At 45.8% G+C, this 27,771-nt stretch overlaps 1 protein-coding gene across 1 annotated transcript in view; it reads left to right on the top strand.

Moving 5' to 3' along the window:
* The window catches only part of LOC147122399 (atrial natriuretic peptide receptor 2-like), a 144,718-nt gene that overhangs the window by 64,490 nt on the left and 52,457 nt on the right, over nucleotides 1–27,771 (top strand). Inside the window, exons 15-20 of the mRNA XM_085978345.1 lie at nucleotides 8,453–8,501; nucleotides 8,604–8,711; nucleotides 9,247–9,366; nucleotides 17,644–17,737; nucleotides 17,848–17,935; nucleotides 20,674–20,813. Coding sequence (XP_085834471.1) covers nucleotides 8,453–8,501; nucleotides 8,604–8,711; nucleotides 9,247–9,366; nucleotides 17,644–17,737; nucleotides 17,848–17,935; nucleotides 20,674–20,813 — 599 coding nt within the window. The remainder of the gene's footprint in view (nucleotides 1–8,452; nucleotides 8,502–8,603; nucleotides 8,712–9,246; nucleotides 9,367–17,643; nucleotides 17,738–17,847; nucleotides 17,936–20,673; nucleotides 20,814–27,771) is intronic.

Genomic DNA, 27,771 nt, shown 5'->3' with positions numbered 1-27,771 from the left:
GACAAATTTGTGTGTGGTTTATTTAAACAGGATACACAAAAGCGACTGCTCGAGGAGAATGAGCTGACGCTTGAGAAGGTGGTCACTATGGCAGCAGCACACGAAGCCGCAGCGAGAGGCACGGCAGTAATGCAGCTACGGTCACCGGAGCTCAGTGCACACAAATTGGGTGTGAGTTCTGGCAAATGTTATCGTTGTGGAAAGACAACACATGATCAGAACCAGTGTTGGTTTAAAAACCAAGAATGTAGAACTTGTGGTAGGCTTGGACACATAGCTAGAGTATGCAGGTCAGGGAAGAAGACCAGCAACAAGAAGTCACCGCAAGGAAAATACGCAAAAGTACACAAGGTGGCCGAACAGGAGTCCGATTCAGACGCTAGCAGTAATGAACTGGCTAGCTTAAGGGTACTCAATGTTGGTAAGGGTGCAGACCTCCAGACAATTTGGGTCACTCTTCAGATAGAAGGAGTCCAAGTAAAACTGGAATTGGACACTGGATCGGCATTGATGGTCATAAATAAGAAAGATTACAGAAAGTTATTCCAACATATTCCCCTACAGGATACGGAGCTCATATTGAAAACATACACGGGGCAAAGAGTGTACCCCATCGGGAAAATTGAGGTCACAGTGGTCCACAAGGGCGAAGAAAGTCAAATAATGGACTTATATGTGCTATCTGAAGGAGGTCCTCCACTACTAGGACGGGAGTGGATTAGGAAAATGAATATCGACTGGCATTTCCTACAAACAATAACGAGTGAGAACTCGGTGAACATAATCAACCCAGACTCTGGAACTGATGATGGTAAGACCAACCCGTGTGCAAAAGACAAAGTTTCAGCACAGAATTCCACTGAGATAGAGAATTCTGAGTCTGTCCAGTCTACTGACATGCACATTTCTGAGGGACACCGGGCTCGAACTCAACTCCATTTCAAACTGCAACAGCAATTAGAACAAATGATTCGCCGTTTTGAGCAAGAGATGAATGCGACGAAAGAGTTCTTTGATATAGAGTGGGAACATCTGGAAAGACAACAGAAGCAGCTGCTGGAGCAAATGGAGCAGGAGCACACAAAACGTCTGATGTCAGAGGAGTTAACGGTCAGCCAACTCCTGCATATGCTGAAGGACAGGACTCTGAAATGGGAAAAACTTGAACACGAACTTCAATATTCAAACGAAAGGGGTTCGGAGCTCTCAAAGGTTATTGGAAGAGCTGAGGTGGCAACACAGACTGAGATGACTGCAACAGAGCAGCCCTTGGATGCCAAAAGTACGCTGACTCACGTCAACGTAGAACAACAGACCGCTGAAACAGCTGCTCCGGTAGAGGGATTGAATAGTCCGATCAATCAATCTCCAAAAGAAGTTGAAGTAGTAAAATCTCAAATGAGGTCATTAGTAAACGACTTGCTGAAAGCCCAGAAAAAGCTGGATGAAGAGGTACGCATGAAGAAGTCTCTTCAGGAAAGATGTCTGGACTTGGAACAAAAGCTGGCTAACGCCCAGCTGGGTATGGAGGAAATAGAAGACCCTCTCGCTGGCCTAGATCAGGACGACACCAAATATTACTATGTCCTGTCCTGCCCAACTTGTAACTTCGACTCCCACCATACAGAAATCATGGAGGAGCACCGAAAGTCTACGGAACATCGGGAGAAGGTGGCTCTACTACGGAAAAAGGAGGAAGAGAAGGAGGAACTGCGCATGCAGCTGGCACCTGACAGTGGAGCCCAGAGAGTCTCCAAGAAGCAGAAAAGGAAAAGTCAAAACAGAAGATGACCCATCTGAACCATTATTACCTCTACCAGATCACACACGTGGTCCCTCCGAACGGAGCCAATTCAGTTCGGAAGTTCAAACTGTTAAATCCATGGAAGGACTATTGAATGAGTCACTCCAGCAACGTGAACCGACTACACCACAGAGATTGAATCTGTGAACTGTTTTCCGCAGAGACTGAATCTGTGATCTGTTTTGACATGAAGTTATCTATGTATCTATGTTCTGTTATGTAAACCTGAAGTTATATATGTATATATGTTATTACGTTATGTTAAATGGGGAGATGACTGTAAAGCTAAGAAGGGAGGAATGTTGTGTATGTAATATGTGTGCTACTTTGAACCTATGGATAGGACTGCACTACTTGTAGGGCGTAGTGATACGCAGTACCACTCCTGGCCATAGGGGTATAAATAGTACTGTGGGTACTGATCTCCCCTCAGTTCCCGCCTGTGGGCATGAAGTAAAGACCTACGTGCAGTCCCTACCTCCAACCAGTAAAGACCTGTTTGAGTTATATGTTTAAGTCTTTGTGTTAATTGTTCAATACAATACACATACTTAACAGTGTCAAGTTGGGTTCAAAACTGGCTCGGAGACAGGAAGCAGAGGGTAATGGTTGATGGGTGTTTTTGTGACTGGAAGGCTGTTTCCAGTGGAGTTCCGCAGGGCTCAGTACTAGGTCCCTTGCTTTTTGAGGTATATATCAATGATCTAGGCTTGAATATAGGGGGGTCTGATTAAGAAGTTTGCAGATGATACTAAAATCGGCTGTGTGGTTGATACTGAAGAAGGAAGCTGTAGACTGCAGGAAGATATCAATAAATTGGTCAGGTGGGCAGAACAGTGGCAAATGGAATTGAATCCGGAGAAGTGTGAGGTAATGCATTTGGGGAGGGCTAACAAGGAAAGGGAATACACATTAAATGGTAGGACACTGAGTAGTGTAGAGGAACAAGGGGACCTTGGAGTGCATGTCCACAGATCCCTGAAGGTAGCAGGCTAGGTAGATAAGGCGGTTAAGAAGGCATATGGAATGCTTGCCTTTATTAGCCGTGGCATAGAATACAAGAGCAGGGGGGTTATGCTTCAACTGCATAAAACACTAGTTAGGTCTCAGCTAGAATATTGCGTGCAGTTCTGGTCACCACATTACAGGAATGATGTGATTGCACTAGAGAGGGTACAGAGGAGATTTACAAGGATGTTGCCAGGAGTAGAGAATCTTAGCTATGAGGAAAGATTGGATAGTCTGGGTCTGTTTTCCTTGGAACAGAGGAAGCTGAGGGGAGACCTTATTGAGGTGTATAAAATTATGAGGGGCATAGATAAAGTTGATAGAAAGGATCTATTTCCCTTAGCAGAGGGATCAAAAACCAAGGGGCACAGATTTAAAATAATTGGTGGAAGATTTAGAGGGGATTTGAGGGGAAATTTCTTCACCCAGAGGGTTGTGGGGGTCTGGAACTCACTGCCTGAAAGGGTGGTCGAGGCAGAAACCCTCATCACATTTAAAAAGTACTTGGATGTGCACTTGGGATGCTGTAACCTGCAGGGCTACGGACCAAGAGCTGGGAAGTGGGAATAGGCTGGAGAGCTCTTTGTTGGCTGGCGCGGACACGATGGGCCGAATGGCCTCCTTCCGTGCTGTAACTTTCTTTCTATTAGCATGGATTGAGGATTGGTTAATGGACAGACAATGGAGAGTAGGAATAAATGGGACTTTTCAGGTTGGCAGGCTGTAACTAGCAGGGTACCGCAAGGATCAGTGCTTGGGCCTCAGCTATTTACAATCTATATTAATGACTTAGATGAAGGGACTGAGTGTAACGTATCCAAGTTTGCTGATGATACAAAGTTAGGTGGGAAAGTAATCTGTGAAGAGGATGCAAAGAGGCTGCAGAGAGATATAGACAGGTTGACTGAGTGGGCAAGAACATGGCAAATGGAATACAATGTGGGGAAGTGTGAAGTTATCCATTTTGGTAGGAAAAACAAAAAAGCAGATATCTTTTGAATTGTGAGAGATTGGGAAATGTTTGCACTCAGAGGGACCTGGGTGTCCTTGTACATGAATCACAGAAAGTTAACGTGCAGGTACAGCAAGCAATTAGGAAAATAAATGTAAGAAATCACACAACACCAGGTTATAGTCCAACAACTTTATTTGAAATCACAAGCTTTCGGAGCGCTGCTCCTTCATCAGGTGAAGTGGAGAGATGCATAAAGACATAGCTTATATAGTCAGAGAATAATGTCAGATGTTTACAGGTAATCTTTCTAACTGCCATTTATCACACCTCAGCAGAGAGATAATCACAGCAATCAAAGGTGTAAATGGTGTCCAAACAGGTCAGTCAGGAAAACATTACATCAAAGAACAATGAGGTGGGGTCACAAGGGGTCAAATGTTGCAGATGCTAGGGTCTGTATGAAAAACAAAAAAACAGACAAAAACATTTTTTTTGCTGGAAATCACAGCAGGTCCGGCCGCATCTGTGTGGAGAGAACAAGCCAACGACGACTCGAGTCTGGATGACCCTATGTCAGGTGGGGTTACATGTAGCGTGACATGAACCCAAGATCCCGGTTGAGGCCGTCCTCATGGGTGCGGAACTTGGCTATCAGTTTCTGCTCGACGATTTTGCGTTGTCGTGTGTCTCGAAGGCTGCCTTGGAGAATGCTTACCCGAAGATCGGAGGCTGAATGTCCTTGACTGCTGAAGTGTTCCCCAACTGGGAGGGAACACTCCTGCCTGGCGATTGTTGTGCGGTGTCCGTTCATCCGTTGTCACAGTGTCTGCATGGTCTCGCCGATGTACCATGCTCCGGGGCATCCTTTCCTGCAATGTATGAGGTAGACAACATTGGCCGAGTCACATGAGACTGTACCATGTACCTGGTGGGTGGTGTCCTCACGTGTGATGGTGGTATCTGTGTTGATGATCTGGCATGTCTTGCAGAGGTTGCTGTGGCAGGGTTGTGTGGTGAGTTGAACCAGGAACACTCCTCGCCACGATGGACAGCTCGGCACTCTACACCAGTATCCCCCACGATGACGGCATCGCTGTGACAGTCTCAGTACTCAACACCAACAACAGCCAATCTCCAGGCGCCATCCTACAACTCATCCGCTTCATCCTTGACCACAATGTCTTCACCTTCGACAACCAGTTCTTTACCCAAACACACGGAACAGCCATGGGGACCAAATTCACACCCCAATACGCCAACATCTTCATGCACAAGTTCGAGCAAGACTTCTTCGCTGCACAGGACCTCCAACCAACGCTATACGCCAGATACATCGACGACATTTTCTTCCTATGGACCCACGGCGAAGAATCACTGAAAAGACTACACGATAACATCAACAAGTTCCATCCCACCATCAAACTCACCATGGACTATTCCTCAGAATCGGTTTCATTCTTGGACACACGAATCTCCATCAAAGACAGACACCTCAGCACTTCACTCTACCGCAAGCCCACGGACAACCTCACGATGCTCCACTTCTCCAGCTTCCACCCTAACTACGTTAAAGAAGCCATCCCCTATGGACAAGCCCTGCGAATACACAGGATCTGCTCAGACGAGGAGGAACGCGATGGACACCTACAGACGCTGAAAGACGCCCTCATAAGAACGGGATATGATGCTCGACTCGTCAATCGACAGTTCCGACGGGCCACAGCGAAAAATCGCATAGACCTCCTCAGAAGACAAACACGGGACACAACCAACAGAGTACCCTTTGTCGTCCAGTACTTCCCCGGAGCGGAGAAACTACGCCATGTTCTTTGCAGCCTTCAACATGTCATCGATGATGACGAACACCTCACTAAGGCCATCCCCACACCTCCACTACTCGCCTTCAAACAGCCGCCTAACCTCAAACAGACCATCGTTCGCAGCAAATTACTCAGCTTTCAGGAGAACAGCGACCACGACACCACACAACCCTGCCACAGCAACCTCTGCAAGACATGCCAGATCATCAACACAGATACCACCATCACACGTGAGGACACCACCCACCAGGTACATGGCACATACTCATGTGACTCGGCCAATGTTGTCTACCTCATACGTTGCAGGAAAGGATGCCCCGGAGCATGGCACATCGGCGAGACCATGCAGACACTGCGACAATGGATGAACGGACACCGCGCAACAATCGCCAGGCAGGAGTGTTCCCTCCCAGTCGGGGAACGCTTCAGCAGTTAAGGACATTCAGCCTCCGATCTTCGGGTAAGCATTCTCCAAGGCGGCCTTCGAGACACACGACAACGCAAAATCGTCGAGCAGAAACTGATAGCCAAGTTCCGCACCCATGAGGACGGCCTCAACTGGGATCTTGGGTTCATGTCACGCTACATGTAACCCCACCTGACGTAGGGTCATCCAGACTCGAGTCGTCATTGGCTTGTTCTCTCCACACAGATGCGGCTGGACCTACTGTGATTTCCAGCAAAAAAAATGTTTTTTGTCTGATTTTTTGTTTTTCATACAGACCCCAGCATCTGCAACATTTGACCCCTTGTGACCCCACCTCATTGTTCTTTGATATAATGTTTTCCTGACTGACCTGTTTGGACACCATTCACACCTTTGATTGCTGTGATTATCTCTCTGCCGAAGTGTGATAAATGGCAGTTAGAAAGATTACCTGTAAACATCTGACATTATTCTCTGACTATACAAGCTGTGTTTTTATGCATCTCTCCACTTCACCTGACGAAGGAGCAGCGCTCCGAAAGCTTGTGATTTCAAATAAAGCTGTTGGACTATAACCTGGTGTTGTGTGACTTCTTACATTTGTCCACCCCAGGCCAACTCCGGCATCTCCACATCAGGAAAATAAATGGTATGTTAGCTTTTGTTACAAAGGGATTCGAGTATAAGAGTAAAGAAGTCTTACTACAATTATACAGGGCATTGGTGAGACCACACCTGGAGTACTGTGCACAGTTCTGGTTTCCTTACCCAAGGAAAGACATACTTGCCTTAGAGGGAGTGCAGCGAAGATTCACTAGACTGGTTCCTGGGATGAGGGGATTGCCCTATGAGGAGAGATTGAGTAGACGACGCCTATAATCCTTAGAGTTTAGAAGAATGAGAGGTGCTCTAATTGAAACATATAAAATTCTTAAGGGGCTTGACAGGGTTAATGCTGAGAAAATGATTCCCCTGGCTGGGAAATCTAGAGCACGGGGTCGCAGTCTCAGAATAAGGGGCCGGCCATTTAGGACTGAGATGAGGAGAGATTTCTTCACTCAAAGCTTTGTGAATCTTTGGAATTCGCTACCCCAGAGAGCTGTGGTTGCTCAGTCATTGAGTATATTCAAGACAGAGGTCGATAAATTTTTGGGAACTAAGGGGGAGAAATTGGGTGGAGCCGCAAACGGGGCGCCAAGCTCACCTGGGCGACAGATTTTGCGCTGCGATCGGATCAGCAGTGATCGCCGGAAATTCAGCTTGAGCGCCCCAAGAGGGACACGGGGTGAGGCTCGAGGCGCTCTGCGTCCCTCTTAGGGCACTGAAACTGAATATCGCAGCGCAATGTGCCGCAGCGCCACACGCTGCGGCATGGCGCGCTGTGGTACTGCAGGCCTTCCGCCCATTCTTAAGGGGGAGGGGCCTGCACCAGCGCGATGAGCGATCGCGAGTGCCGTCAAAAGAGCCCGGCACCGAGGAGAAGTGCTGGGCTCTCGGAAAACAGCCGGCAATGCCGCGGGGGGAGAACAGGAGGCTGGGGATGGAGGTGCTGGCAGGCGGCCGCCGAAAAAACGGCCGCCCCGCACCTCCACCTTAATTTGCGCCACTGCCACCACAGGTAGGCCCCGTGAACCGGGCGCGATTAGCGAGCGGCGCTACAGAGGCGGTCGCTGCCAAATATCGCGATCGGGGCGGTAGCGGGGCGCTGTGCACACCGATGACATCATCGGTGGCGGCGCAGCGCAACAGGCTAACGCCGCCATTAGTGCCGCAGCTAAATATCGCGGGAGGCGTGGCCAGTGGCGCTAAAGCCACTGAGTGCCCTCTTTAGGCGCTAACTGGTGGTGCAGCCCACCGAATTTCTCCCCCTAAGAGAATTAAGGGATAATGGGGTTAGTGCGGGAAGGTAGGGTTGAGGTAGAAGATCAGCCATGATTTTGTTGAATGGTGGAGCAGGCTCAAAGGGCCAAATGGCCTACTCCTGCTCCTACTTCTTATGTACTTATGTTCTTCTGACTCAGAGACAAAGGTGCCACCAACTGAGCCACAGCTGACACTGCAAACAATGAGAACAAATTCAGATTTTGGTAAGACTAGGAGTTTGCTAAGGATGGCCCAAGGTAAATTTAAATCATTTTTATACTGGATATTGTGACATAGTAATAAGGTATGTTTTGATTGGGTGCCTGAGAAATTTGAGGCCACCAATCAGGATAACTGGAAAATGTTAGTGTTTCTTGATTGGCTCAAATCGGTTGGCACAGGCAGCGATAAAACTTTTTCATTGGTTGTCGAGAAGGTTCGGTTAATCATGTAAAGGACCTGGCTCTCAAGATTTTTCATGTATTGCATAAATTATAATTGTTTTCTTTCAGATAAGTAGGGTGAGGTAGCACCTTTCTCATTTCTAAAAATTTGTAATGTTTTTCTATATCCAGCTACTCCATAATACTGCTTGAAATTGCGACGCGCTGTGATCCAGTCCCGGTATGTATGTTGCTTTCTTGGATGTCAACTTGTATGATGCAATTCACGTACTTTCATTCATTCGAATGAAACTGCAATTTATTATATCTACATGTGTTAAAGGGAGATGTTGACCTTGACAAGGTTGAGCTAACGTGGCGTCCCTATCTTCCTGATATTAATGCTGGGAAGTCCGATAGCGATTCTCCAAATCAGGAAGAATATATTGAGGTAAAGTACCTGCACTGTGAAACTAGATCTTGTACAGTGTTTCAGTGTTAAGTATCCTCAGGGGAATTTAAATAGAAAATTTAATACAATTTATCATGTATCAAAGCAGTTAAACTAATGGCTTTCCAGTGGCAGGAGGGTGGTTAACCAGAGGACACAAATTTAAGGTGATTGGCAAAAGAACCAGACGCAACATGAGGAAACATTTTTTACACAGAGAGTTGTTGTGATCTGGAATGCGCTGCCTGAAAGGGCGGTGGAAGCAGATTCAATAGTAACTTTCAAAAGGAAATTGGATAAATACTTGAAAGGAAAAAAAATAGGGCTATGGGGAAAAAGCAGGGGGGTAGTGGGACTAATTGGAGAGCTCTTTCAAAGAGCTGGCACAGGCACGATGGGCTGAATGGCCTCCTTCTGTGCTGTATCATTCTGTGATTCTATGATTCTATATTGTCAGTCATGAACTCCTATGAATTTATCATTTGTGATTTCAAATGTCAGTTTTGATGTAATTTCTTCCTTTTTCTTAAAAAAGTTGGTAAAAAAGTGTTGGGCGCACAATCCTCTTTTGAGGCCAACGTTTGAACAAATTAAGAAGATGCTTGAGAAAATGAACCCCAACAAAGTGAGCCCAGTTGACATGATGATGAACTTGGTAAGAATTTTTTTTGGCCCACTTTACTGCGCTTTGTTAGACGCTACGTTAGAATTATTTTCAACCTCTTTTTATGTGTTTGAAGTTTGGGCTCATCAAGGTGAGGGACATCAGAGCTGAATTTCCATTCCAGGCATCAGGCACTCCCAGCTCATGGTGGGATGCAAAGTAAATCTTGCACAGACAGGCAGAAAGACTTGCATTTATACAGCGCCTTTCACAGCCTCGGGACACCCCAAAGCACTTTACAGCCAATGAAGTATTTTTGAAATGTAGTCACTGTTGCAATGTAGGAAATGTGGTAGCCAATTTGCATACCGCAAGTTCCCACAAACAGCAACATGATAATGCGATAGCAAAATACTGCAGATGCTGGAAATCCGAAATAACAACCAAAAATGCTGGAAAAACTCAGCAGGCCAGGCAACATCCGTGGAGAGAAAATAGAGTCAACGTTTCGGGTGAAAACCCTTTATCAAGACTAAAGACGCACAGGAAATGAAATAGATTAAGAGGCCAGGCTGGGAGAGAACAAAAGAGAAGTGAAGAGAAATTAAGAGGTATTCAAAACGAGACGAGATGGTGATCGGACTAGTGGAGACAAAAGACGGCTCTAGATTAGGTGTGAAATGTGCTGGCAGAATGGGAGACAACTGCCATGTGGGAGAGAGAAAAAAAAAGAAAGGGGGTGGGGGGGAAAGGCCAAAAAAAAGGTGTGGATAAAACATATAAGTAAAAATGTAATGGGGGCCGAGGTTATGATCTGAAATTGTTGAACTCGATATTGAGTCCGGAAGACTGTAAAGTGCCTAATCGGAAGATGAGGTGCTGTTCCTCGAGTTTACGGTGAGCTTCCGTGGAACAATGCAAGAGCCCGAGGACGGTGAGGTCCGAGTGGGAATGGGGCGGTGAATTAAAATGACTGGCGACCGGAAGCTTGGGGTCACCCTTATGGACTGAACAGAGGTGTTCCGCATGATAATGCTAATGACTGGATAATCTGTTGTTAATGATGTTTGTCGAAGGGTGAATATTGGCCAGGACACCGGGGAGAACTCCCCTGCTCTTCAATCTTGTTGTGCGAGGCCCCTTGGGTCGGAGCGATCATAATATGATCGAATCCTTCATTAAGATGGAGAATGAAGTAGTCGACTCAGAGACTAGGGTACTAATTTTAAATAAAGGAAACTACGATGGTCTGAGGCACGAGTTGGGTAGGATGGATTGGGGAATGTCACTCAAAGGGTTGACGGTGGATAGGCAATGGCAAACATTCAAAGATCACATGAATGAACTACAGAAAAAGGTGACTCAACCGTGGCTAACAAGGGAAATTAGGGATAGCATAAGATCCAAGGAGAGGACATATAAATTGGCCAGAAAAAGCAATAATCCTGAGGATTGGGAGCAGATTAGAATTCAACAAAGGAGGACAAAGGGATGAATTAAGAAGGGAAAATAGAATATGAGAGTAAGCTTTCAGGGAACATAAAAACTGCCTGTAAAAGCTTTTATAGATATGTGAAGAGAAAAAGATTGGTGAAGTCAAGTGTAGGTCCCTTGCAGTCAGAATCAGGGGTATTTATAATGGGGAACAAAGAAATGGCAGACCAACGAAATATATATTTTGGTTCTGTCTTCACAAAGGAGGACACAAATAACCTCCCAGAGATGCCGGGGAACATAGGGTCTGATGAAAGGGTGGAACTGAAAGAAATCAGTATTTCTAGGGAAATGGTATTAGGGAAATTGATGGGACTGAAGGCCGATAAAGCCCCAAGGCCTGATAATCTACATCCTAGGGTACTTAAGGAAGTGGCCCTAGCAATAATAGATGCATTGCTGATCATCTTCCAATATTCGATGGAATCTGGAACAGTACCCATGGATTGGAGGGTAGCTAATGTTACCCCACTATTCAAAAAAGGTGGTAGAGAGAAAACAGGGAATTACAGACCGGTAAGCCTGACATCGGTAGTGGGGAAAATGCTAGAGTCCATTATAAAAGATGTAATAGCAGAGCACTTGGAAAACAGTGACAGGATCGGACAAAGTCAACATGGATTCACAAAAGGTGACTAATCTACTGGAATTTTTTGAGGATGTAACTGGTAAAATAGATAAGGGAGAACCAGTGGATGTGGTGTATTTGGACTTTCAGAAGGCCTCTGATAAGGTCCCGCAAAGGGATTAGCGTGTAAAGTTAAGGCACATGGGATTGGGGGCAAGGTATTGACTTGGATAGAGAACTGGTTGGCAGACAGAAAGCAAAGAGTTGGAATAAACGGGTCTTTTTCCGAATGGCAGGCAGTGACTAGTGGGGTACCGCAGGGATCGGTCCTTAGACCCCAGCTATTCACAATATATATAAATGATCTGGACAAGGCAACTGGATGCAATATCTCCAAATTTGCAGATGACACAAAGCTGGGTGGGCGTGTGTGCTGTGAGGAGGATGTCGAGAAACTCCAGGATGATTTGGACAGGTTGGGTGATTGGGCAGAAACATGGCAGATGCAATATAACGTGGATAAATGTGAGGTTATCCACTTTGGTGGCAAAAACAGGAAGGCAGATTATTATCTAAATGGCAATAGATTGGGAGAAGGGGAAGTGCAACGAGACCTGGGCGTCCTTGTGCACCAGTCGCTGAAGGTAAGCATGCAGGTGCAGCAGGCGGTTAAGAAGGCAAATGGTATGTTGGCCTTCGTAGCGAGAGGGTTTGAGTACAGGAACAAGGATGTCTTGCTGCGGTTGTACAGGGCCTTGGTGAGACCACATCTTGAGTATTGTGTGCAGTTTTGGTCACCTTATCTGAGGAAGGATGTTCTTCCCATGGAAGGAGTTCAGCGAAGATTCACCAGGCTGATACCTGGGATGGCAGGAATGACGTATGAGGAGAGATTGGGTCGATTGGACTTATACTCGCTGGAGTTTAGAAGAATGAGAGGGGATCTCATTGAAACTTATAAAATTCTGACAGGACTGGACAGACTAGATGCAGGAAGGATGTTCCCGATGGTTGGGGAATCCAGAACCAGGGGACACAGTCTAAGGATAAAGGGTAGGCCATTTAGGACAGAAATGAGGAGGAATTTCTTCACCCAGAAAGTGGTGAACCTGTGCAATTCTCTACCACAGAAGGCAGTGGAGGCCAGTTCATTAAATATATTCAAGAAGGAGTTGGATATATTTCTTAAGCATAAAGGGATCAAGGGATATGGGGAGAAAGCAGGGACAGGGTACTGAATGTGGATGATCAGCCATGATCGCATTGAATGGCGGAGCAGGCTCGAAGGGCCGAATGGCCTACTCCTGCTCCTATCTTCTATGTTTCTATTTTTCTTCGGATATTGTCCTGGGATCTATTTACGTTCACTTGAGAGGGCAGACAGGGCCTCGGTTTAACGTCTCATCCGAAAGTCAGCACCTCTGATAGTGCAGCGCTCCCTCAGTACTGCACTGGGAGCGTCGGCCTGGATTATGTGCTCAAGTCTCTGAAGTTGGACTTGAAGCCATGACTTTATGACTCAGAGGCAAGAGTGCTACGAAGTGAGCCACGACTGCCCCTCCACTCTACCCTAACAACCTCAGAAGACCACACCCTATTGCAACGTTCTGCATTAAAATTTTTGAAAAAGGAAATTCCACTCTCTCCCACCCCCCACCCCCCTCCCCCACACCCCACCCCGCCACCATCTCCCCCACCCCACCACCATCGGACTCCCACTGGTGATTTGTGGGAGAATATTGTACTGCTTAAAATATCTTGGCCATGGTTTTCTGTTTCTGTAATCGCCAACCTGCAATTTTTCCATTTGTTCACTTTAATGGGCAGAAAATCGTGATATGATGAGCAGAGATATAAACCCTGGCTTTTAAATGCAGGTTTATTAAACATACAATCTCATTGGTGGCTGTGCAGTTTGTCTTTACATACCTTTTTCACTTCATTGGTGACAAATTACAGCTTTGTACAAAGGACTATATTCGAGAATATATTTTTCTATCCACTAACCCTTGGGTCTGGGTGTGCAATGGGCTAGCAAACTATCCATTAACCTCTGAGATTTGTGTTTGAATCCAGCTCAGACTGTTCAGATTAAGGTTTCCTCTTTCTGCTGATCATAGGTTTATTTGATAGCACCTCCCAAACCCGCGACCTCCACCTCCTAGAAGGACAAGGGGCAGCAGGTGCATGGGATCACCACCACCTCCAAGTCCCCCTCCAAGTCACACACCATCCCGACTTGGAACTATATCGGCCATTTCTTCACCACCGCTGGGTCAAAACTAGAACTCTCTACCTAACAGCATTGTGGGAGTACCTTCACCACACGGACTGCAGCGGTTCAAGAAGGTGGCTCACCACCACCTTCTCAAGGGCAACTAGGGATGGGCAATAAATGCTGGCCTTGCCAATGAAAACCATATCCCTGGAATGAATACATTTTAAAAATAAGGGTCTTATGTGAAATGACTTTGGGCAAGTCTCAGCTTAGTCTTTAGTGGACATAAGTCCACGGGACAAAACTGATCATAATTTAGCACTAAATTGGGAATTCTGTTCAGAGGGAAATATAAAAAGTCTATTTTGTTTTTGTTCTTCTGATTAAGAAGATAATGCCACATTGTGGAGGCAGAATTGTAGGAGATTTATTCTGCCTCTGGCTCATGTTATACCTGATCTATGAGTAGTTCATGATTACATAGGATATACAGCAGAGAAACAGGCCATTCGGCCCAACCAGTCCATGCTGACGTTTATGCTCCACTCGAGCCTCCTCCCGTCTTTCCTCATCTAAATCTATCAGCGTAACCCCCTCTAATCCCTTCTTCCTCATGTGCTTGTCCAGCCTCCCGTTAAATGCATATGATAAATGATGATGAAAGTATTCTGGCAGTGGGATCCCTGAAAAAAATACACCAAATAAATTGAAAGCAGCCTTAAGCATGATTAACACAGGTATAGTATCCTGTGTAGATCAAGGGCAGACATTAACTACATTAGCCTGTACTGCTCATTGGCTGCACATTCCCATTGAAAATGTATCCATTAATTCAACCTCTGTTTCATGAGTGACAAGCAAGCATGTAATTGGATGATAAGGATTGGTATTGACGTGCAAATTGCTGTGGTTGCTTTGATGGTGCTCCAATCAGAACTATCTGGTTGGTTATCTAACCAAACAAGGGTATAGCTAGCAATGTGTGCGGATATTCACAAAATGGCAACTTTATCTCATCACCATCAGAAGCACTGATTGGGGCAGAAATTCGGGTCGGGGGCTTGCCGTGCGTGCAAGCCCCCGATCTGCACTTACCCGACGCGCCTGCCGTTCACCTCCAGGGACGCCTGGAATTCCTGTTTGAAAGAGAAGAATCCCGGGCAGCGTCTGACGTCACGCCGCCCAGGAGTGCAGCCAGCGCGAAGCCTGTAGCGCGCTGTGCAACTGAGACACGCCCCTTGAGGTCTCAGTTTAATAGGACACGCCCCCAATGTTTCTCACAAGCTGCAAAGCGTTTTTACATGTAGAGCAGCATTTTAAATAGGTTTTTGGTATTTTTATGAAGCTTTTGGTAACTTGTATAAACTTTTAAAAACGTTTACATTATTTTGAAGAATCTGAAGTAGTTTTAAACAGAATTAAAGCAATTTAAAGACTTTTAAAAGTCCTGAAAGAATTTTTTTCATTCCATTTATTTATTTAGCAACGTCGTCGTCATACGTGTCTTCACACTGTTCCCTTTGGGGAACTGTATGAAGTGGTGGAAGGATTTATGGCCGTGATTAACGCTCATTCCGTGACCGTAACCATCTTTGAACCAGCCATTAGGGTGGTTAGCCCTATGGCGGGAGGGTTTTACGGGCTCCCACAAGCTATACGAGGAGGGGGGGCCACCCACACACACGGACGCAAATATCCCACTGGATGTCAACCCAGAATTTAGAGCTGGAGCTCCGACTCCACTTGCCGGGACTGTCTGGAGCAGGGTTCGAAACTCTACCCCGTCTGGCCCAGCGGCGGGGATCCTACCGCTACGCCAAAGGCCCACTCCGATTAGCAACGTGAAATGGCTGGAATGAGCACAATTCACGACATTAAAAGAACTCACAATTGAACTGATGATGACCTCAGCAATCTCCTCAACGAGGTGGAGGCGCAGCGCCTGCTCATCATTGGTAATGAGAAGTCAAAGGCGCCGCAAAAAGGACAGATGATAGCTTGGTCTTTCAAGTGGCAGCATAGGGCTCCAGTCACGGGGAGGGAAAAGGCGCAGGAAACGTATGGGTGTCACCTTTTGCGCGGAGTGGGCCTTTTGCGTAGCGGTAAGCATCCCTGCTGCTGGGCCAGAAGGAGTAGGGTTTCGAACCCCGCTCCAGACAGTCCCGGCAAGTGGAGTCGGAGCTCCAACTATAAATTCTGGGTGGACATCCAGCGGGATACTTGCGTCCGCGGGTGTGGGTGGACCCCCCCCCCACAGATGGGTTGTGGGAGCCCGTAAAACCCTCACGCCATAGGACTAACCACCCTAATGGCTGGTATGAAGATGGTTATGGTCACAGAAGGAGCGTTAACGTGGCCAGGAATCCTTCCACCACTTCATACAGTTCCCGAAAGGGAACAGTGTGAGGATACGTACGACGATGACCTCTTGCGCAATGCACCTCCTTGGACCCTCAGTCGCAGATGCGAGGGGGCAAATCATGCAATTGTTAAATTTTTCATTTTATTGACATGTAAAATGTTGGCCCAGTAATTCCGTTCCAAACGCGTAAGTACGGTCAGGGTACTCACGCGTCTGGCTGGAGGAAATGCCGGTTTTCAGCATGCACCGCGCATGCGGGGAAAACCGGCATTTCCTGTCCTCTGAACGAAGGGGTTCAGAGGCAGAACGCGTGCGACTACACAGGCAGCGCGTGCGCAGTAAAATTCGCCGGTTTCATTCATGCTTTCAGTGAGGTTAAGTCCTTACAACTTACACATGAAAAAAGCATGAGTACAGTTGCTCCAGAGGCTGCGGAGGAAGATATATTTTATCGTGGAGCTTCTGAAAGGCAATATTTTTGTTTGGGAAAGGGAGGAAAGTTATTTTAAGAAATGCTGAGGTAAGTTTTAAAGTTTATTTTTGTTTTTTAAACGGGTTTTCAGTACTGTAGGTAGAAGGAGCAATTGTGGCTATGTGAATTGCATTTGCTGTGTTTATTAAATGTGAAAATGACTCCAACATTTTTAAGAAAGAAACTTTTCATCAGTAATATGTTCTTTTAAGTAATTATGTATGTATGTCTGTATATATTCCTTTGCGTATATGTATGTATATATTCCTTTACTTATGTGTATGAATGTATGTATTTAATTATGACTTTCAGAGAAAGTAACTTATTGGAAAATCATAATTAAATACATACATTCATACACATAAGTAAAGGAATATATACATATACGTAAAGGAATATATACGGACATACATACATAATTACTTAAAAGAATATATTACTGATGAAAAGTTTCTTTCTTAAAAATGTTGGAAATGTTACATTACTCATTTTAGAACAGTCATTTTCACATTTAATAAACACAGCAAATTCAATTCACACAGCCACAATTGCTCCTTCTACCTACAGTACTGAAAACCCGTTTAAAAAAAAAAAAAATTAAACTTTAAAACTTACCTCATCATTTCTTAAAATAACTTTCCTCCCTTTCCCAAACAAAAATATTGCCTTTCAGAAGCTCCACGATAAAATATATCTTCCTCCGCAGCCTCTGGAGCAACTTTACACATGCTTTTTTCATGTGTAAGTTGTAAGGACTTAACCTCACTGAATCCATGAATGAAATCGACGAAGTTCACTGCGCACGCGCTGCCTGTGCAGTCGCACGTGCTGTGCCTCTGAACCCCTTCGTTCAGAGGACAGGAAATGCCGGTTTTCCCCGCATGCGCTGTGCATGCTGAAAACCGGCATTTCCTCCGGCCAGACGCGTGAGTACCCCGACCGTACTCACGCGTTTGGAACGGAATTACTGGGCCATTGTGTCTGAGAAAGTCAAATTTCTATTTTTCTTACATAGATTTCCAGGATTTTTGCCAATGTTTCAGGGACCACATTCCCCAATTCTGACTGTTTTATAATTAGGGCCATTGGTTTATGATGACTAAGTCAAATTCTGTTTTTATGTTCCATATTTTTTTTACCAGTGAAAATTACAAACTAGCACCTCGCTGATCAGTTAACGTACATCAGAGACATCTTCCTTTGTTTACCTGTAGATGGAAAAATACAGCAAGCACTTGGAAGTTATTGTGGCTGAAAGGACTCAAGATCTCCTCCAGGAAAAGCAAAAGACAGATTGTCTCTTATACAGTAAGATATCCCTGTTAGCATTCAGTCCGCATCACTATTCGGAGTGAACGGTCACGGTGCATGGTGTGTGAAACCTTAATGACTGTATTTACTATTGTATATGTCACCAGGCATGTTACCAAAGGAAGTAGCTGATGATCTTCGTCAAGGGATTACTTCAGAAGCTCAAAGTTACTCTAATGCTACGGTCTATTTCAGGCATGTCACTTAGGTGTTGTGAATCTGATCTCACTGTTGTCATGCAGAGTGCTGTGTTGATGGTGTCACTGTTGTCACTTTACTGTTGTTGATTAGTCAGATTGTGGAAACATTTTGGGGGAAAAATTCAGTTGGTTTGCGCCTCCCGTTAGCGCCTTAAGAGGGCGCTAATGGGGTGCAAAGCAACTAGCGCCCGGGCGCGGCGATGTTTGCGCCGCTTGCGAAATTAACTAGACATTTTGCAGCGGCGCTAAACACTACCGCCACGATCTCCTGCGCCAGCAGATCGTGACGTCAGTCGAGTGCGCAACGTCCCGGTAGCGCCCGGGACCGGATATTGAGTGGCGCCCCCTGCCTTACCGCCTGCCGCTAGCAACGACAGGTTGAGGGGAGCGTTTTGCTGTCAGAAAGGGACTGGGGGAGCGCTGTTTAAAGGTGACCGCTTCCTGCCTTTTTTTGTTGTTGACATTTTTGCACCACGCATTCTGAGAGAGAGAGAGAGACTTCTGGAGAGATTCAACGCTGTGTGAAGGAGTTTTGAGTACTGAGCAGCACTTTGCAGGTTCATTTTGATTTGCCCTTCCTTGCTTCGCCTGCGTTCTGAGGTAGCGCCTCGCTCCTTGGCCTTTGCGCCTTAAGACAGGTGTGAAGCGCCTGATTTAGCGCTCCAATCACCTCCAGGGGCGATAAAAGCCAAGTTTGCTGTCGGAGGCGATAATTAGCGCCAGGCGCTAAACTTTGCGCCCGGCCGATAATGGCGCCCCAAACGGGGCGATCCTGAATTTCTCCCCCTATATTTCTAATGAACGGTTTATATCTTTGGTGTGAATTTTGAACTTTTCAAGGTGATGGGATGTTAGTCGTGGAGAATGGCACACTTTCTATTCATGCATCCAATGCCAGCATCAAGCACTCCCAGGTCAGACACAGCACAATTAGGTTCAGAGTGAATCTCATCTACCCTGCTCCAACCTCAGCAGAGTGCCCCAGCTTCACTAGCGGGACATTTTTTTTCCATTTCCCAAGTCAACAATACTGTGGCCATTCTGAGTGAGATCGCCAATTTATTCATAAGTGCTAAATTAGGGGCGCTTTTATGTTCTGGACCAGTGATCATTGTGAATTTGATCAGGACTGAACTCAGTTGCTGAATTTCTTTTTAATATTCGTTCCTGGGATGTGGGTATCGCTGGCAAGGCCAGCATTTACTGCCCAATCCTAATTGTCCTTGAGAAGGAGGTGGCGAGCCGCCTTCTTGAACCGCTGCAGTCCTTGTGGTGAAGGTGCTGTTATTTGAGAGTGGGGAATGTTCACTGAGATAAGATTTAAGCCTTCTTGATCTGTAGGAACCCATAAGTCATCACTGAGCTCATCTGTATTTAGGTGGGGCTGCATAGTGCAATGGAACACTCTGATGTAAGAACATAAGAATTAGGTGCGAGATAGGCCATACGGCCCCTCGAGCCTGCTCCGCCATTCAATAAGATCATGGCTGACCTTCGACCTCAACTCCACTTTCCCGCCCAATCCCCATATCCCATGATTCCCCGACAGTCCAAAAATCTATCGATCTCAGCCTTGAATAAACTCAACAATTCAGCCTCCACAGCCCTTTGGGGTAGAGAATCCCAAAGATTCACAACCCTCTGAGTGAAGAAATTCCTCCTCATCTCAGTCCTAAATGGCCGACCCCTTATCGTGAGACTATGCCCTCTAGTTCTAGACACTCCAGCCAGGGGGAGACAACCTCTCAGCATTTTCGCTCGTCAATCCCCTTCAGAATCTTGTATGTTTCAATGAGATCACCTCTCATTCTTCTAAACTCCAGAGAGTATAGGCCCATGTGTTGTAACATGTGCAACACTGAATTGCTTTCTTCCCCCATCCTCAAACAATGGCCATTTGTATTACATTGACCTGTAAAATAACTGTATGCCAAACTTAAACTCTGTTCAGCCTGTGTGAGGTGCAGATTTCACCCATCACCCCTGTGCTCGCTGACCTACATTGGCTCCCGGTTAAGCAGCGCCTCGATTTCAAAATTCTCATCCTTGTTTTCAAATCCCTCCATGGCCTCGCCCCTCCCTATCTCTGTAATCTCCTCCAGCCCCACAACGCCCCGAGATATCTGCGCTCCTCTAATTCTGCCCTCTTGAGCATTCCTGATTATAATCGCTCAACCTCTGGTGGCCGTGCCTTCTGTTGCTGGGCCCTAAGCTCTGGAATTCCCTCCCTAAACCTCTCCGCCTCTCTACCTCTCTTTCCTCTATTAGACGCTCCTTAAAACCTACCTCGTTGACCAAACTTTTGGTCACCTGCCCTAATTTATCCTTATGTGGATCGGTGTCAAATTTGTTGTCTTAAAATACTCCTGTGCAGCGCCGTGGGACATTTTACTACGTTAAAGGCGCTATATAAATACAAGTTGTTGTTGTTGTTGTTTGTACATTTAATCAATTATTATACTTTTACTTCCGTCAAAACGGTGGATGTAAGGTGAGAAGTGGTGGCTTTAATTTACTACAGTAAGAACAACTTACGACTGAGATTTCTTTCCAACTTTCAGTAAAAACTATTTTAGTTTCTCGCTGCTCATTTGCAAAGAGCTGCTCCTTTAAAGTAATGAAATCATTATTCCCGAAATTCTCCAACACCTTACCTTCGTACATTTTGACAGGAGAGAGCGACTGTTCCAGTCATGTTCCTGATTAAGAATTCCCTGTTTTTTTTTCCTCCAGCGATATTGTTGGATTCACTGTGCTGTCCAGCGCCAGCACTCCTTACCAGGTGGTGGACTTTCTCAACAGGCTCTACACCACGTTTGATGATATCATTGATAACTATGATGTCTACAAAGTTGAAACAATAGGGGATGCATGTAAGTGTATTTCAAAGTAGGATGACTTAAGTGAAGCCACTTGATTTCTACAGATGATTCTACTTCATTTCTGACTTCTGGTGCAAGGGCTTTTCAATTAGTCAAGTTCCAGGGTTTAAAGCACAGTGCAGCTTTAATTAAACTTACTTTTTTGGTGACAGCCATGTGCTAGGTCGCATCAATGCCTAGAAAACCTGAGAGGGGCAGGCGTTGGGCCCCTCATTAGCATATGCAAGGAGCATAATGCCCGTTTTAGGCGGCCGCCTCGGATGCCTGTTGTGGGTTGGATGTTTTTCAAGCATCCAAGGGGCTCAGGTCATTGGTCCATGAACTTGGGCCTCGTCGCAGCCGGTTTACCCCCCTACAAAGCTAATACAAGAATGGGTGTTGGTGATCAAGGGTATGGTCTGAAACTGTGGCTCCCGTTGCCAAAGCACTCAATGAAACTGGTGTAAAACCCAACTTAATGAAAAAAACTTGCATTTAACTAGCACCTTTCATGACCTCAGGACGTCCTGAAATGCTTAGTAGCCAGTTATGTTCTTTTTGAAGTGTAACCATAGCAAGGTCCCACAAACAGCAATGTGATCATGACCAGATCGTCTGGTTTTAGAGGTTGAGGGTTAAGTATTGGCCAGGACATCAGGGAGAGCTCCCTCGCTCTTCTTCAGAATAGTGGCCGTGGGATCTTTTACATCAACCTGAGAGAGCAGACAGGACCTCGGTTTAACATCTCATCTGAAAGACTGCCTCTCCCACAGTGCAGTGCTCCCTCAGCACTGCACTGGAAGCGTCAGCCTAGATTTTATGCTCAAGTCTCTGGAGTGGGACTTGAACCCACAACCCTTCATGACTCAGATGGCAGGAGTGCTATCCAATGAGCCACAGCTGACACCTAATGAAACACAGCAATAATTTGAATTATTACTGGGTATCAATTATTTTTGTGCTCATGACAAATAATACTAAATTGGCTAGAAAAATAATTATGTTGATTTTAATTTTATAGATGATTCACTTGGAACTTATCTAAATTACAATTCCTATGTGTTTAAAGCAAGGGACATATTATATACTTCATATCTGAGCACGAGTCAGTATGATGAAATATTCACACACACGCCCCCCAAAAGGATTGCAGATGGCTTCATATTTAGGTTGCTGAAATGACCTTTGTGTGGGTCGTAAAATCAGGAAAGGAAAGAAGCGTTGAATATAAATCAGGCAGCGACAGGTGGCTGCAGTAAAATGTTATTGTAGTGCGGGCCAAACCTCCAAAAGTGAAACGAGGTCATCCGCATAAACATTGAAGTTGATCACAGGTAGTCGAATCTGTTGAACATTTATCGTTGTTGTCAAAGGATTGACAACCGGGTGCTCCGGTTTCCTCCCACAGTCCAAAGATGTGCGGGTTAGGATGATTGGCTATGATAAATTGACCCTTAGTGTTAGGGGGATTAAATACGTGGGGTTACGGGGATAGGGTGGGATATGTGTTGGTGCAGGCTCGATGGGCCGAAATGGCCTCTATCTGCATTGTGGGGTTTCTGTGATTCTGTGATTTCTGTGAAAGGTACTTGTTGTTGAATGGGAATTATTGGTAAACACATTAAATGGGTCAATAAAGCACTTACTAGGTAGTGCACTGCAGCCTCCATTAGCAGGGGAGTGGGACTAATTGGACGGTTCTTTCAAAGAGCATGATTGGCCTAATAGGCTCCTTCTGTGCTGTGTCATTCTATGATTTTATGATTACACAATGTGATTGAAGGCTTTAGGTATAAGTCCTGGGGCAAATATCTCACATTTTTGATCTTTGTGTGCTGTGCATGCCATTGAGTTCTCCTAGGCCTCATACAGAGCCTGCAATTTTGGGGACTGGAGTGATCAGAAATGCAGGCAAATTCCATAATATTTGTGGGAAATTGGAGACCTGTCCCTAAACTGTCAGACTGCTTGTCCGACATCCAGTACTTGAGAAATTTCCTCCAACTCCGACATCCAGTACTTGAGAAATTTCCTCCAACTAAATATTGGGAAGACTGAAGCCATTGGTCTCTATTTTCAGTGTGCCGTGGAGTTTGGATTGGAGGCGTGCGGGGGGTTAAATTCCCAAAATCGGGGGTCCCGACCCCATCCCATCCCCAACCCGCCTCCATGCCAGTTTCAAAGGAGGCGGGTACCCGCCCCGCACTGGGACCCGCCGACCCGAGGCGGTAAGGGATTAGTGCCGATTAACTGCCTGTTAACAGGTAGTTAACAGGCAGTTTTTAGCCTAATCCCTATTTTTAAGCTTGAACTGTGGGATTCCCGATGGCTCCAAACCATGCCAAGTTGGAGGAGTTGGGCTGTCGGGTTGAAGGGCTTGGAGGGGTCGAGATGTCGGTGTTCAGGTGAGTGATGTGTGCATGAGTGCAAAGGTAAGTGTGTTTGGTGTGTCTAAAGTGTTTAAAGAAGTTTTACATACCTTTTCTTACCTTTTCAGCCTTCCTTCCTTTAGGTTCCAGGAGTCCCTCATCTCATCGACACAGAAAGCAGAATGGCTGCGATCTGTCAAAAATGACAGCCTTCAGCTTTCTGTGCAGGAGAGATTTGTAACTGAGTCTGTGGAGAAGGACTCAGGTTAGAAGTAAGACTGTCAGTGTTTGACAGCTTCAAACAGCTGTGAAACACTGATATTTCACCTGTCAAAACGTCTTGACAGATGAAATTTCAGTCTGTGACGTCACCTGTTGCCGGGTGGCCCTTAATTGGCCTGCTGAGCCCAAAAGGTCAATCAAGTTAAAATCGCGTGGATTGTCTGCATCACAATGGAGGCGGGACTACAACCCCGAAAGTTGTAGTCCCGCCTCCAACCCGACTCCTGAATGAAAATCTAGCCCATTGTCTTCCGTTCCCCAGCCACCGACTCCATCCCTCTGCCTGGTAACTGTCTGAGGTTGAACCAGGCTGTTCACAACCTTGATGTCATATTTGATCCTGAAATGAGTTTCCGACCACCTATCTACGCCATCACTAAGATGGCCTATTTCCACCTCAGTAACATCGCCCGTCTCCGCCCTTGCCTCAGCTCATCCGCTGCTGAAACCCTCATCCATGTCTTTGTTACCTCTAGACTTGATTATTCCAACGCACTCCTGGACGGCCTCCCATCTTCTACCCTCCGTAAACTTGAGGTCATCCAAAACTCTGCTGCCTGTGTCCTAACTCGCACTAAGTCAATTCACCCATCACCGCTGTGCTTGCTGATCTATATTGGTTAGCAATGCCTCGACTTTAAAATTCTCATCCTTGTTTTCAAATCTCTCCATGGCCTCCTCACCCCTCCCTATATCTGTAACCTCCTCCAGCCCCACAACCCACCAAGATCTCTGCGCTCCTCCAATTCTGGCCTCTTGTTTATCCCCGATTTTAATCACTCTACCATTGGCGGCCGTGCCTTCAGCTGCCTAGGCCCTCTCCGCCTCTCTACCTCTCTCCCTTCCTTAAAACCTACCTCTTTGACCAAGCTTTTGGTCATCTCCCGTAATATATCCTTATGTGGCTCAGTGTCAAATTTCTATTTGATAATGGTTCCTGCAAAGCACCTTGGGGCGTTTTGCTACATTAAAGGTGCTATATAAATACAAGTTGTTGATGTTGTTGGGGCACAGATGCATCTTAAGCCCACTTGCTGTACGTCCTACACTGACGTTGGGGGGTACACTAGGATTGTTCCCAGGCCGGGCTGCACTATGACTTCCTCCCATCTTGCCCCCAATAGGCCCAGCGGACCTCAGACCAACTAAAAGTAGGTGTGGGTTTCTTCTGGGTCTCCTGAAGACCCCAACATTGCAGAAATTAATGGTAGTTGATCCAGGAACAATCGATGTTCCTTAAACGTGCTGCCCAGATGTTCCCTGCGGGGGATAAAGTTATGAAAGTGAATGTGCAGGTGCAGCAAGCCATTAGGAAGGCAAATGGTATGCTGGCCTTCATTACAAGAGGATTTGAGTACAGGAGTAAAGAAGTCTTACTCCAATTATATAGGGCCTTGGTGAGACCACACCTGGAGTACTGTGTACAATTTTGGTCTCCTTACCTAAGGAAGAATATACTTGCCATAGAGGGAGTGCAACAAAGGTTCACAAGATTGATTCCTGGGATGGCGGGACTGTCGTATGAGAAGAGATTGAGTAAACTAGGCCTGTATTCTCTTGAATTCAGAAGAATGAGAGGGGATCTCATTGAAATATACAAAATTATTACAGGGCTTGATAGAGTGGATGCTGGGAGAATGTTTCCCTTGGCTGGGGAGTCTAGAACCAAGGGCCACAGCCTCAGGATAAAGGGTAGGCCATTTTGGACTGAGATGAGGAGAAATTTCTTCACACAGAGGGTGGTGAATCTTTGGAATTCTCTACCCCAGAGGGCTGTGGAGGCTCAGTCATTGGGTATATTCAAAACAGAAGTCGATAGATTTCTGACTAGTAAGGGCATCAAGGGATATGGCGATAGGGCCGGTGAATGGAGTTGAGGCAGAAGATCAGCCATGTGTGCGGGAAGTGTGTCCAGCTGCAGCTCATGTGGGACCGCATGACGGCCCTTGAGCTGCAGATGGACTCACTTTGGAGCATCCACGATTCTGAGAGGGGTGTGGATAGCACATTTAGTGAGTTGGTCACACCGCAGGTTAAGGCCAGCGTAGACAGTACATGGGTGACCAAAAGGCAGAGCAAGGGCAGGAAGGTAGTGCAGAAATCCCCTGGGGTTGTCTCCCTTAGCAACAGGTTCACCGTCTTAGGTACTGTTGTCGGGGGGGGTGACGCATCGGGGGAAGGCACCAGCAGCCAGGCTCATGGCACCATGACTGGCTCTGTTGCAAAGAAGGGAGGGAAAAAGAGTGGCAGGGCTATAGTAATAGGGGATTCGATTGTAAGGGGAATAGATAGGGGTTTCTGTGGTCGCGACCGAGACTCCAGGATGGTATGTTGCCTCCCTGGTGCAAGGGTCAAGGATGTCTCGGCGCGGGTGCAGAACATTCTGGAGGGGGAGGGGGAACAGCCAGTTGTCGTGATACATGTTGGTACCAACGACGTAGCTAAAAAAAGGGAAGAGGTCCTACAAGTAGAATTTAGGGAGTTAGGAGCCAAGCTAAAAAGTAGGACCTCGAAGGTAGTAATCTCTGGATTACTACCAGTGCCACGTGCTAGTAAGAGTACAGAGAACAGGATAGTTAGGCTAAATACGTGGCTTGAGCAGTGGTGTAAGAGGGAGGGTTTTAAATTTTTGAGGCATTGGAACCAGTTTTGTGGTAGGTGTGACCTATACAAAAGGGACGGTCTACACCTGTGCAGAGATGGAACTGATGTTCTCGGGGTAATTTTTGATAAAGCAGTTCGGGAGCATTTAAACTAGTATGGCAGGGGGCTAGAAACCTATGTAGTGAAATAGAGGAAAGTGAAAGGCAGACAGAAATAAATGGTAAAAGGGTGAGGAACAAAAAACAAAGGGCCAAACTAATTCATAAAAAATGTGAGCATAAAAAAAGCCTGAGGGTTTTATACCTTAATGCGAGAAGCATCAGGAACAAGGTAGATGAATTAGCTGTGGAAATAGAGGTTAATAATTATGATCTAATTGGGATTACGGAAACATGGTTGCAGGGTGAGCAGGGCTGGGAGCTTAACATACAGGGGTATTCAGTATTTAGGAAGGATCGACAAAAAAGAAAGGGAGGAGGGGTAGCATTGCTAGTAAAAGAGGGGATAAATGCAATTGAAAAGAAGGATATTAACTCAGTTAATACAGAATCTATATGGGTGGAGCTAAGAAATAGCGAGGGGCGAAAAACATTAATAGGAGTGGTATATAGGCCTCCAAATAGTAAAATAGAGGTTAGGGAGGGCATCACGAGGGAAATTAGAGAAGCGTGCAATAAGAGCACAGCTGTCATCATAGGTGACTTTAACTTACATATAGATTGGACTAGCCTAATCAGTAAAAATAATGAGGAGGAGGAATTCCTTGAGTGTTTAAGGGATGGTTATCTGGATCAATATGTCGAGGAACCAACTCGGGAACAGGCTATATTGGACTGGGTACTGTGCAATGAGAAGGGACTAATCAGTAATCTTGTTGTACGGGGACCCTTGGGTCAGAGCGATCATAACATGATCGATTTCTCACTCGAAATGGAGAGCGAAGAAATTGACTCAGAGACTAAGGTCCTGAATTTAAACAAGGGGAATTATGATGCCATGAGACGGGAACTGAGTAGGTCTGATTGGACAACGTTCCTGGGAGGACTGGAGGTAGATAAACAATGGCAAACATTTAAAGATAGAATGACAAAATTGCAAAAATTGTTTATACCAATCTGGCATAAAAGGAAATCTAAAAAGGTGACTCAACCGTGGATAACAGGGGAAATTAGAGACAGCATAAAATCCAAAGATAGGGCGTATAAAATAGCCAAAAAAAGCGCCAGAGCGGAAGATTGGGAACAGTTTAAGATAGAGCAAAGGAGGGCAAAGGGCATGATCAAGAGGGGCAAAATAGCTTACGAAAACAAGCTGGCGGAAAATATAAAAACTAACTCCAAAAGCTTTTATAAATATATCAAAAGGAAAAGACTGGTGAAAACCAAAGTTGGTCCATTGCAGTCAGATACGGGGGAATATATAATGGGAAATAAGGAAATGGCAGATCAACTAAATGCATACTTTGGGTCAGTCTTTACGAAGGAAGACACAAAAAACCTCCCTGGGATATCGGGAAAAATAGGGACATTGGCAAAGGAGGAACTGACGCAAATCAATATCTCTAAGGATATGGTGTTAAGGAAGCTAAAGGGATTGAAGGTGGACAAATCCCCAGGGCCTGATAACATGCATCCTAGGGTACTGAAGGAGGTGGCCCTAGAGATAGCGGATGCACTAAGGATGATTTTTCAGAATTCATTAGACTCGGGAACAGT

The sequence above is a fragment of the Somniosus microcephalus genome, chromosome 3 (assembly GCF_052327205.1).
Source record: "Somniosus microcephalus isolate GS21.2 chromosome 3, FLI_Smic_1.0, whole genome shotgun sequence".
Lineage (NCBI taxonomy): Eukaryota > Metazoa > Chordata > Chondrichthyes > Squaliformes > Somniosidae > Somniosus > Somniosus microcephalus.
This window is presented reverse-complemented; position numbering and strand designations above follow the sequence as displayed.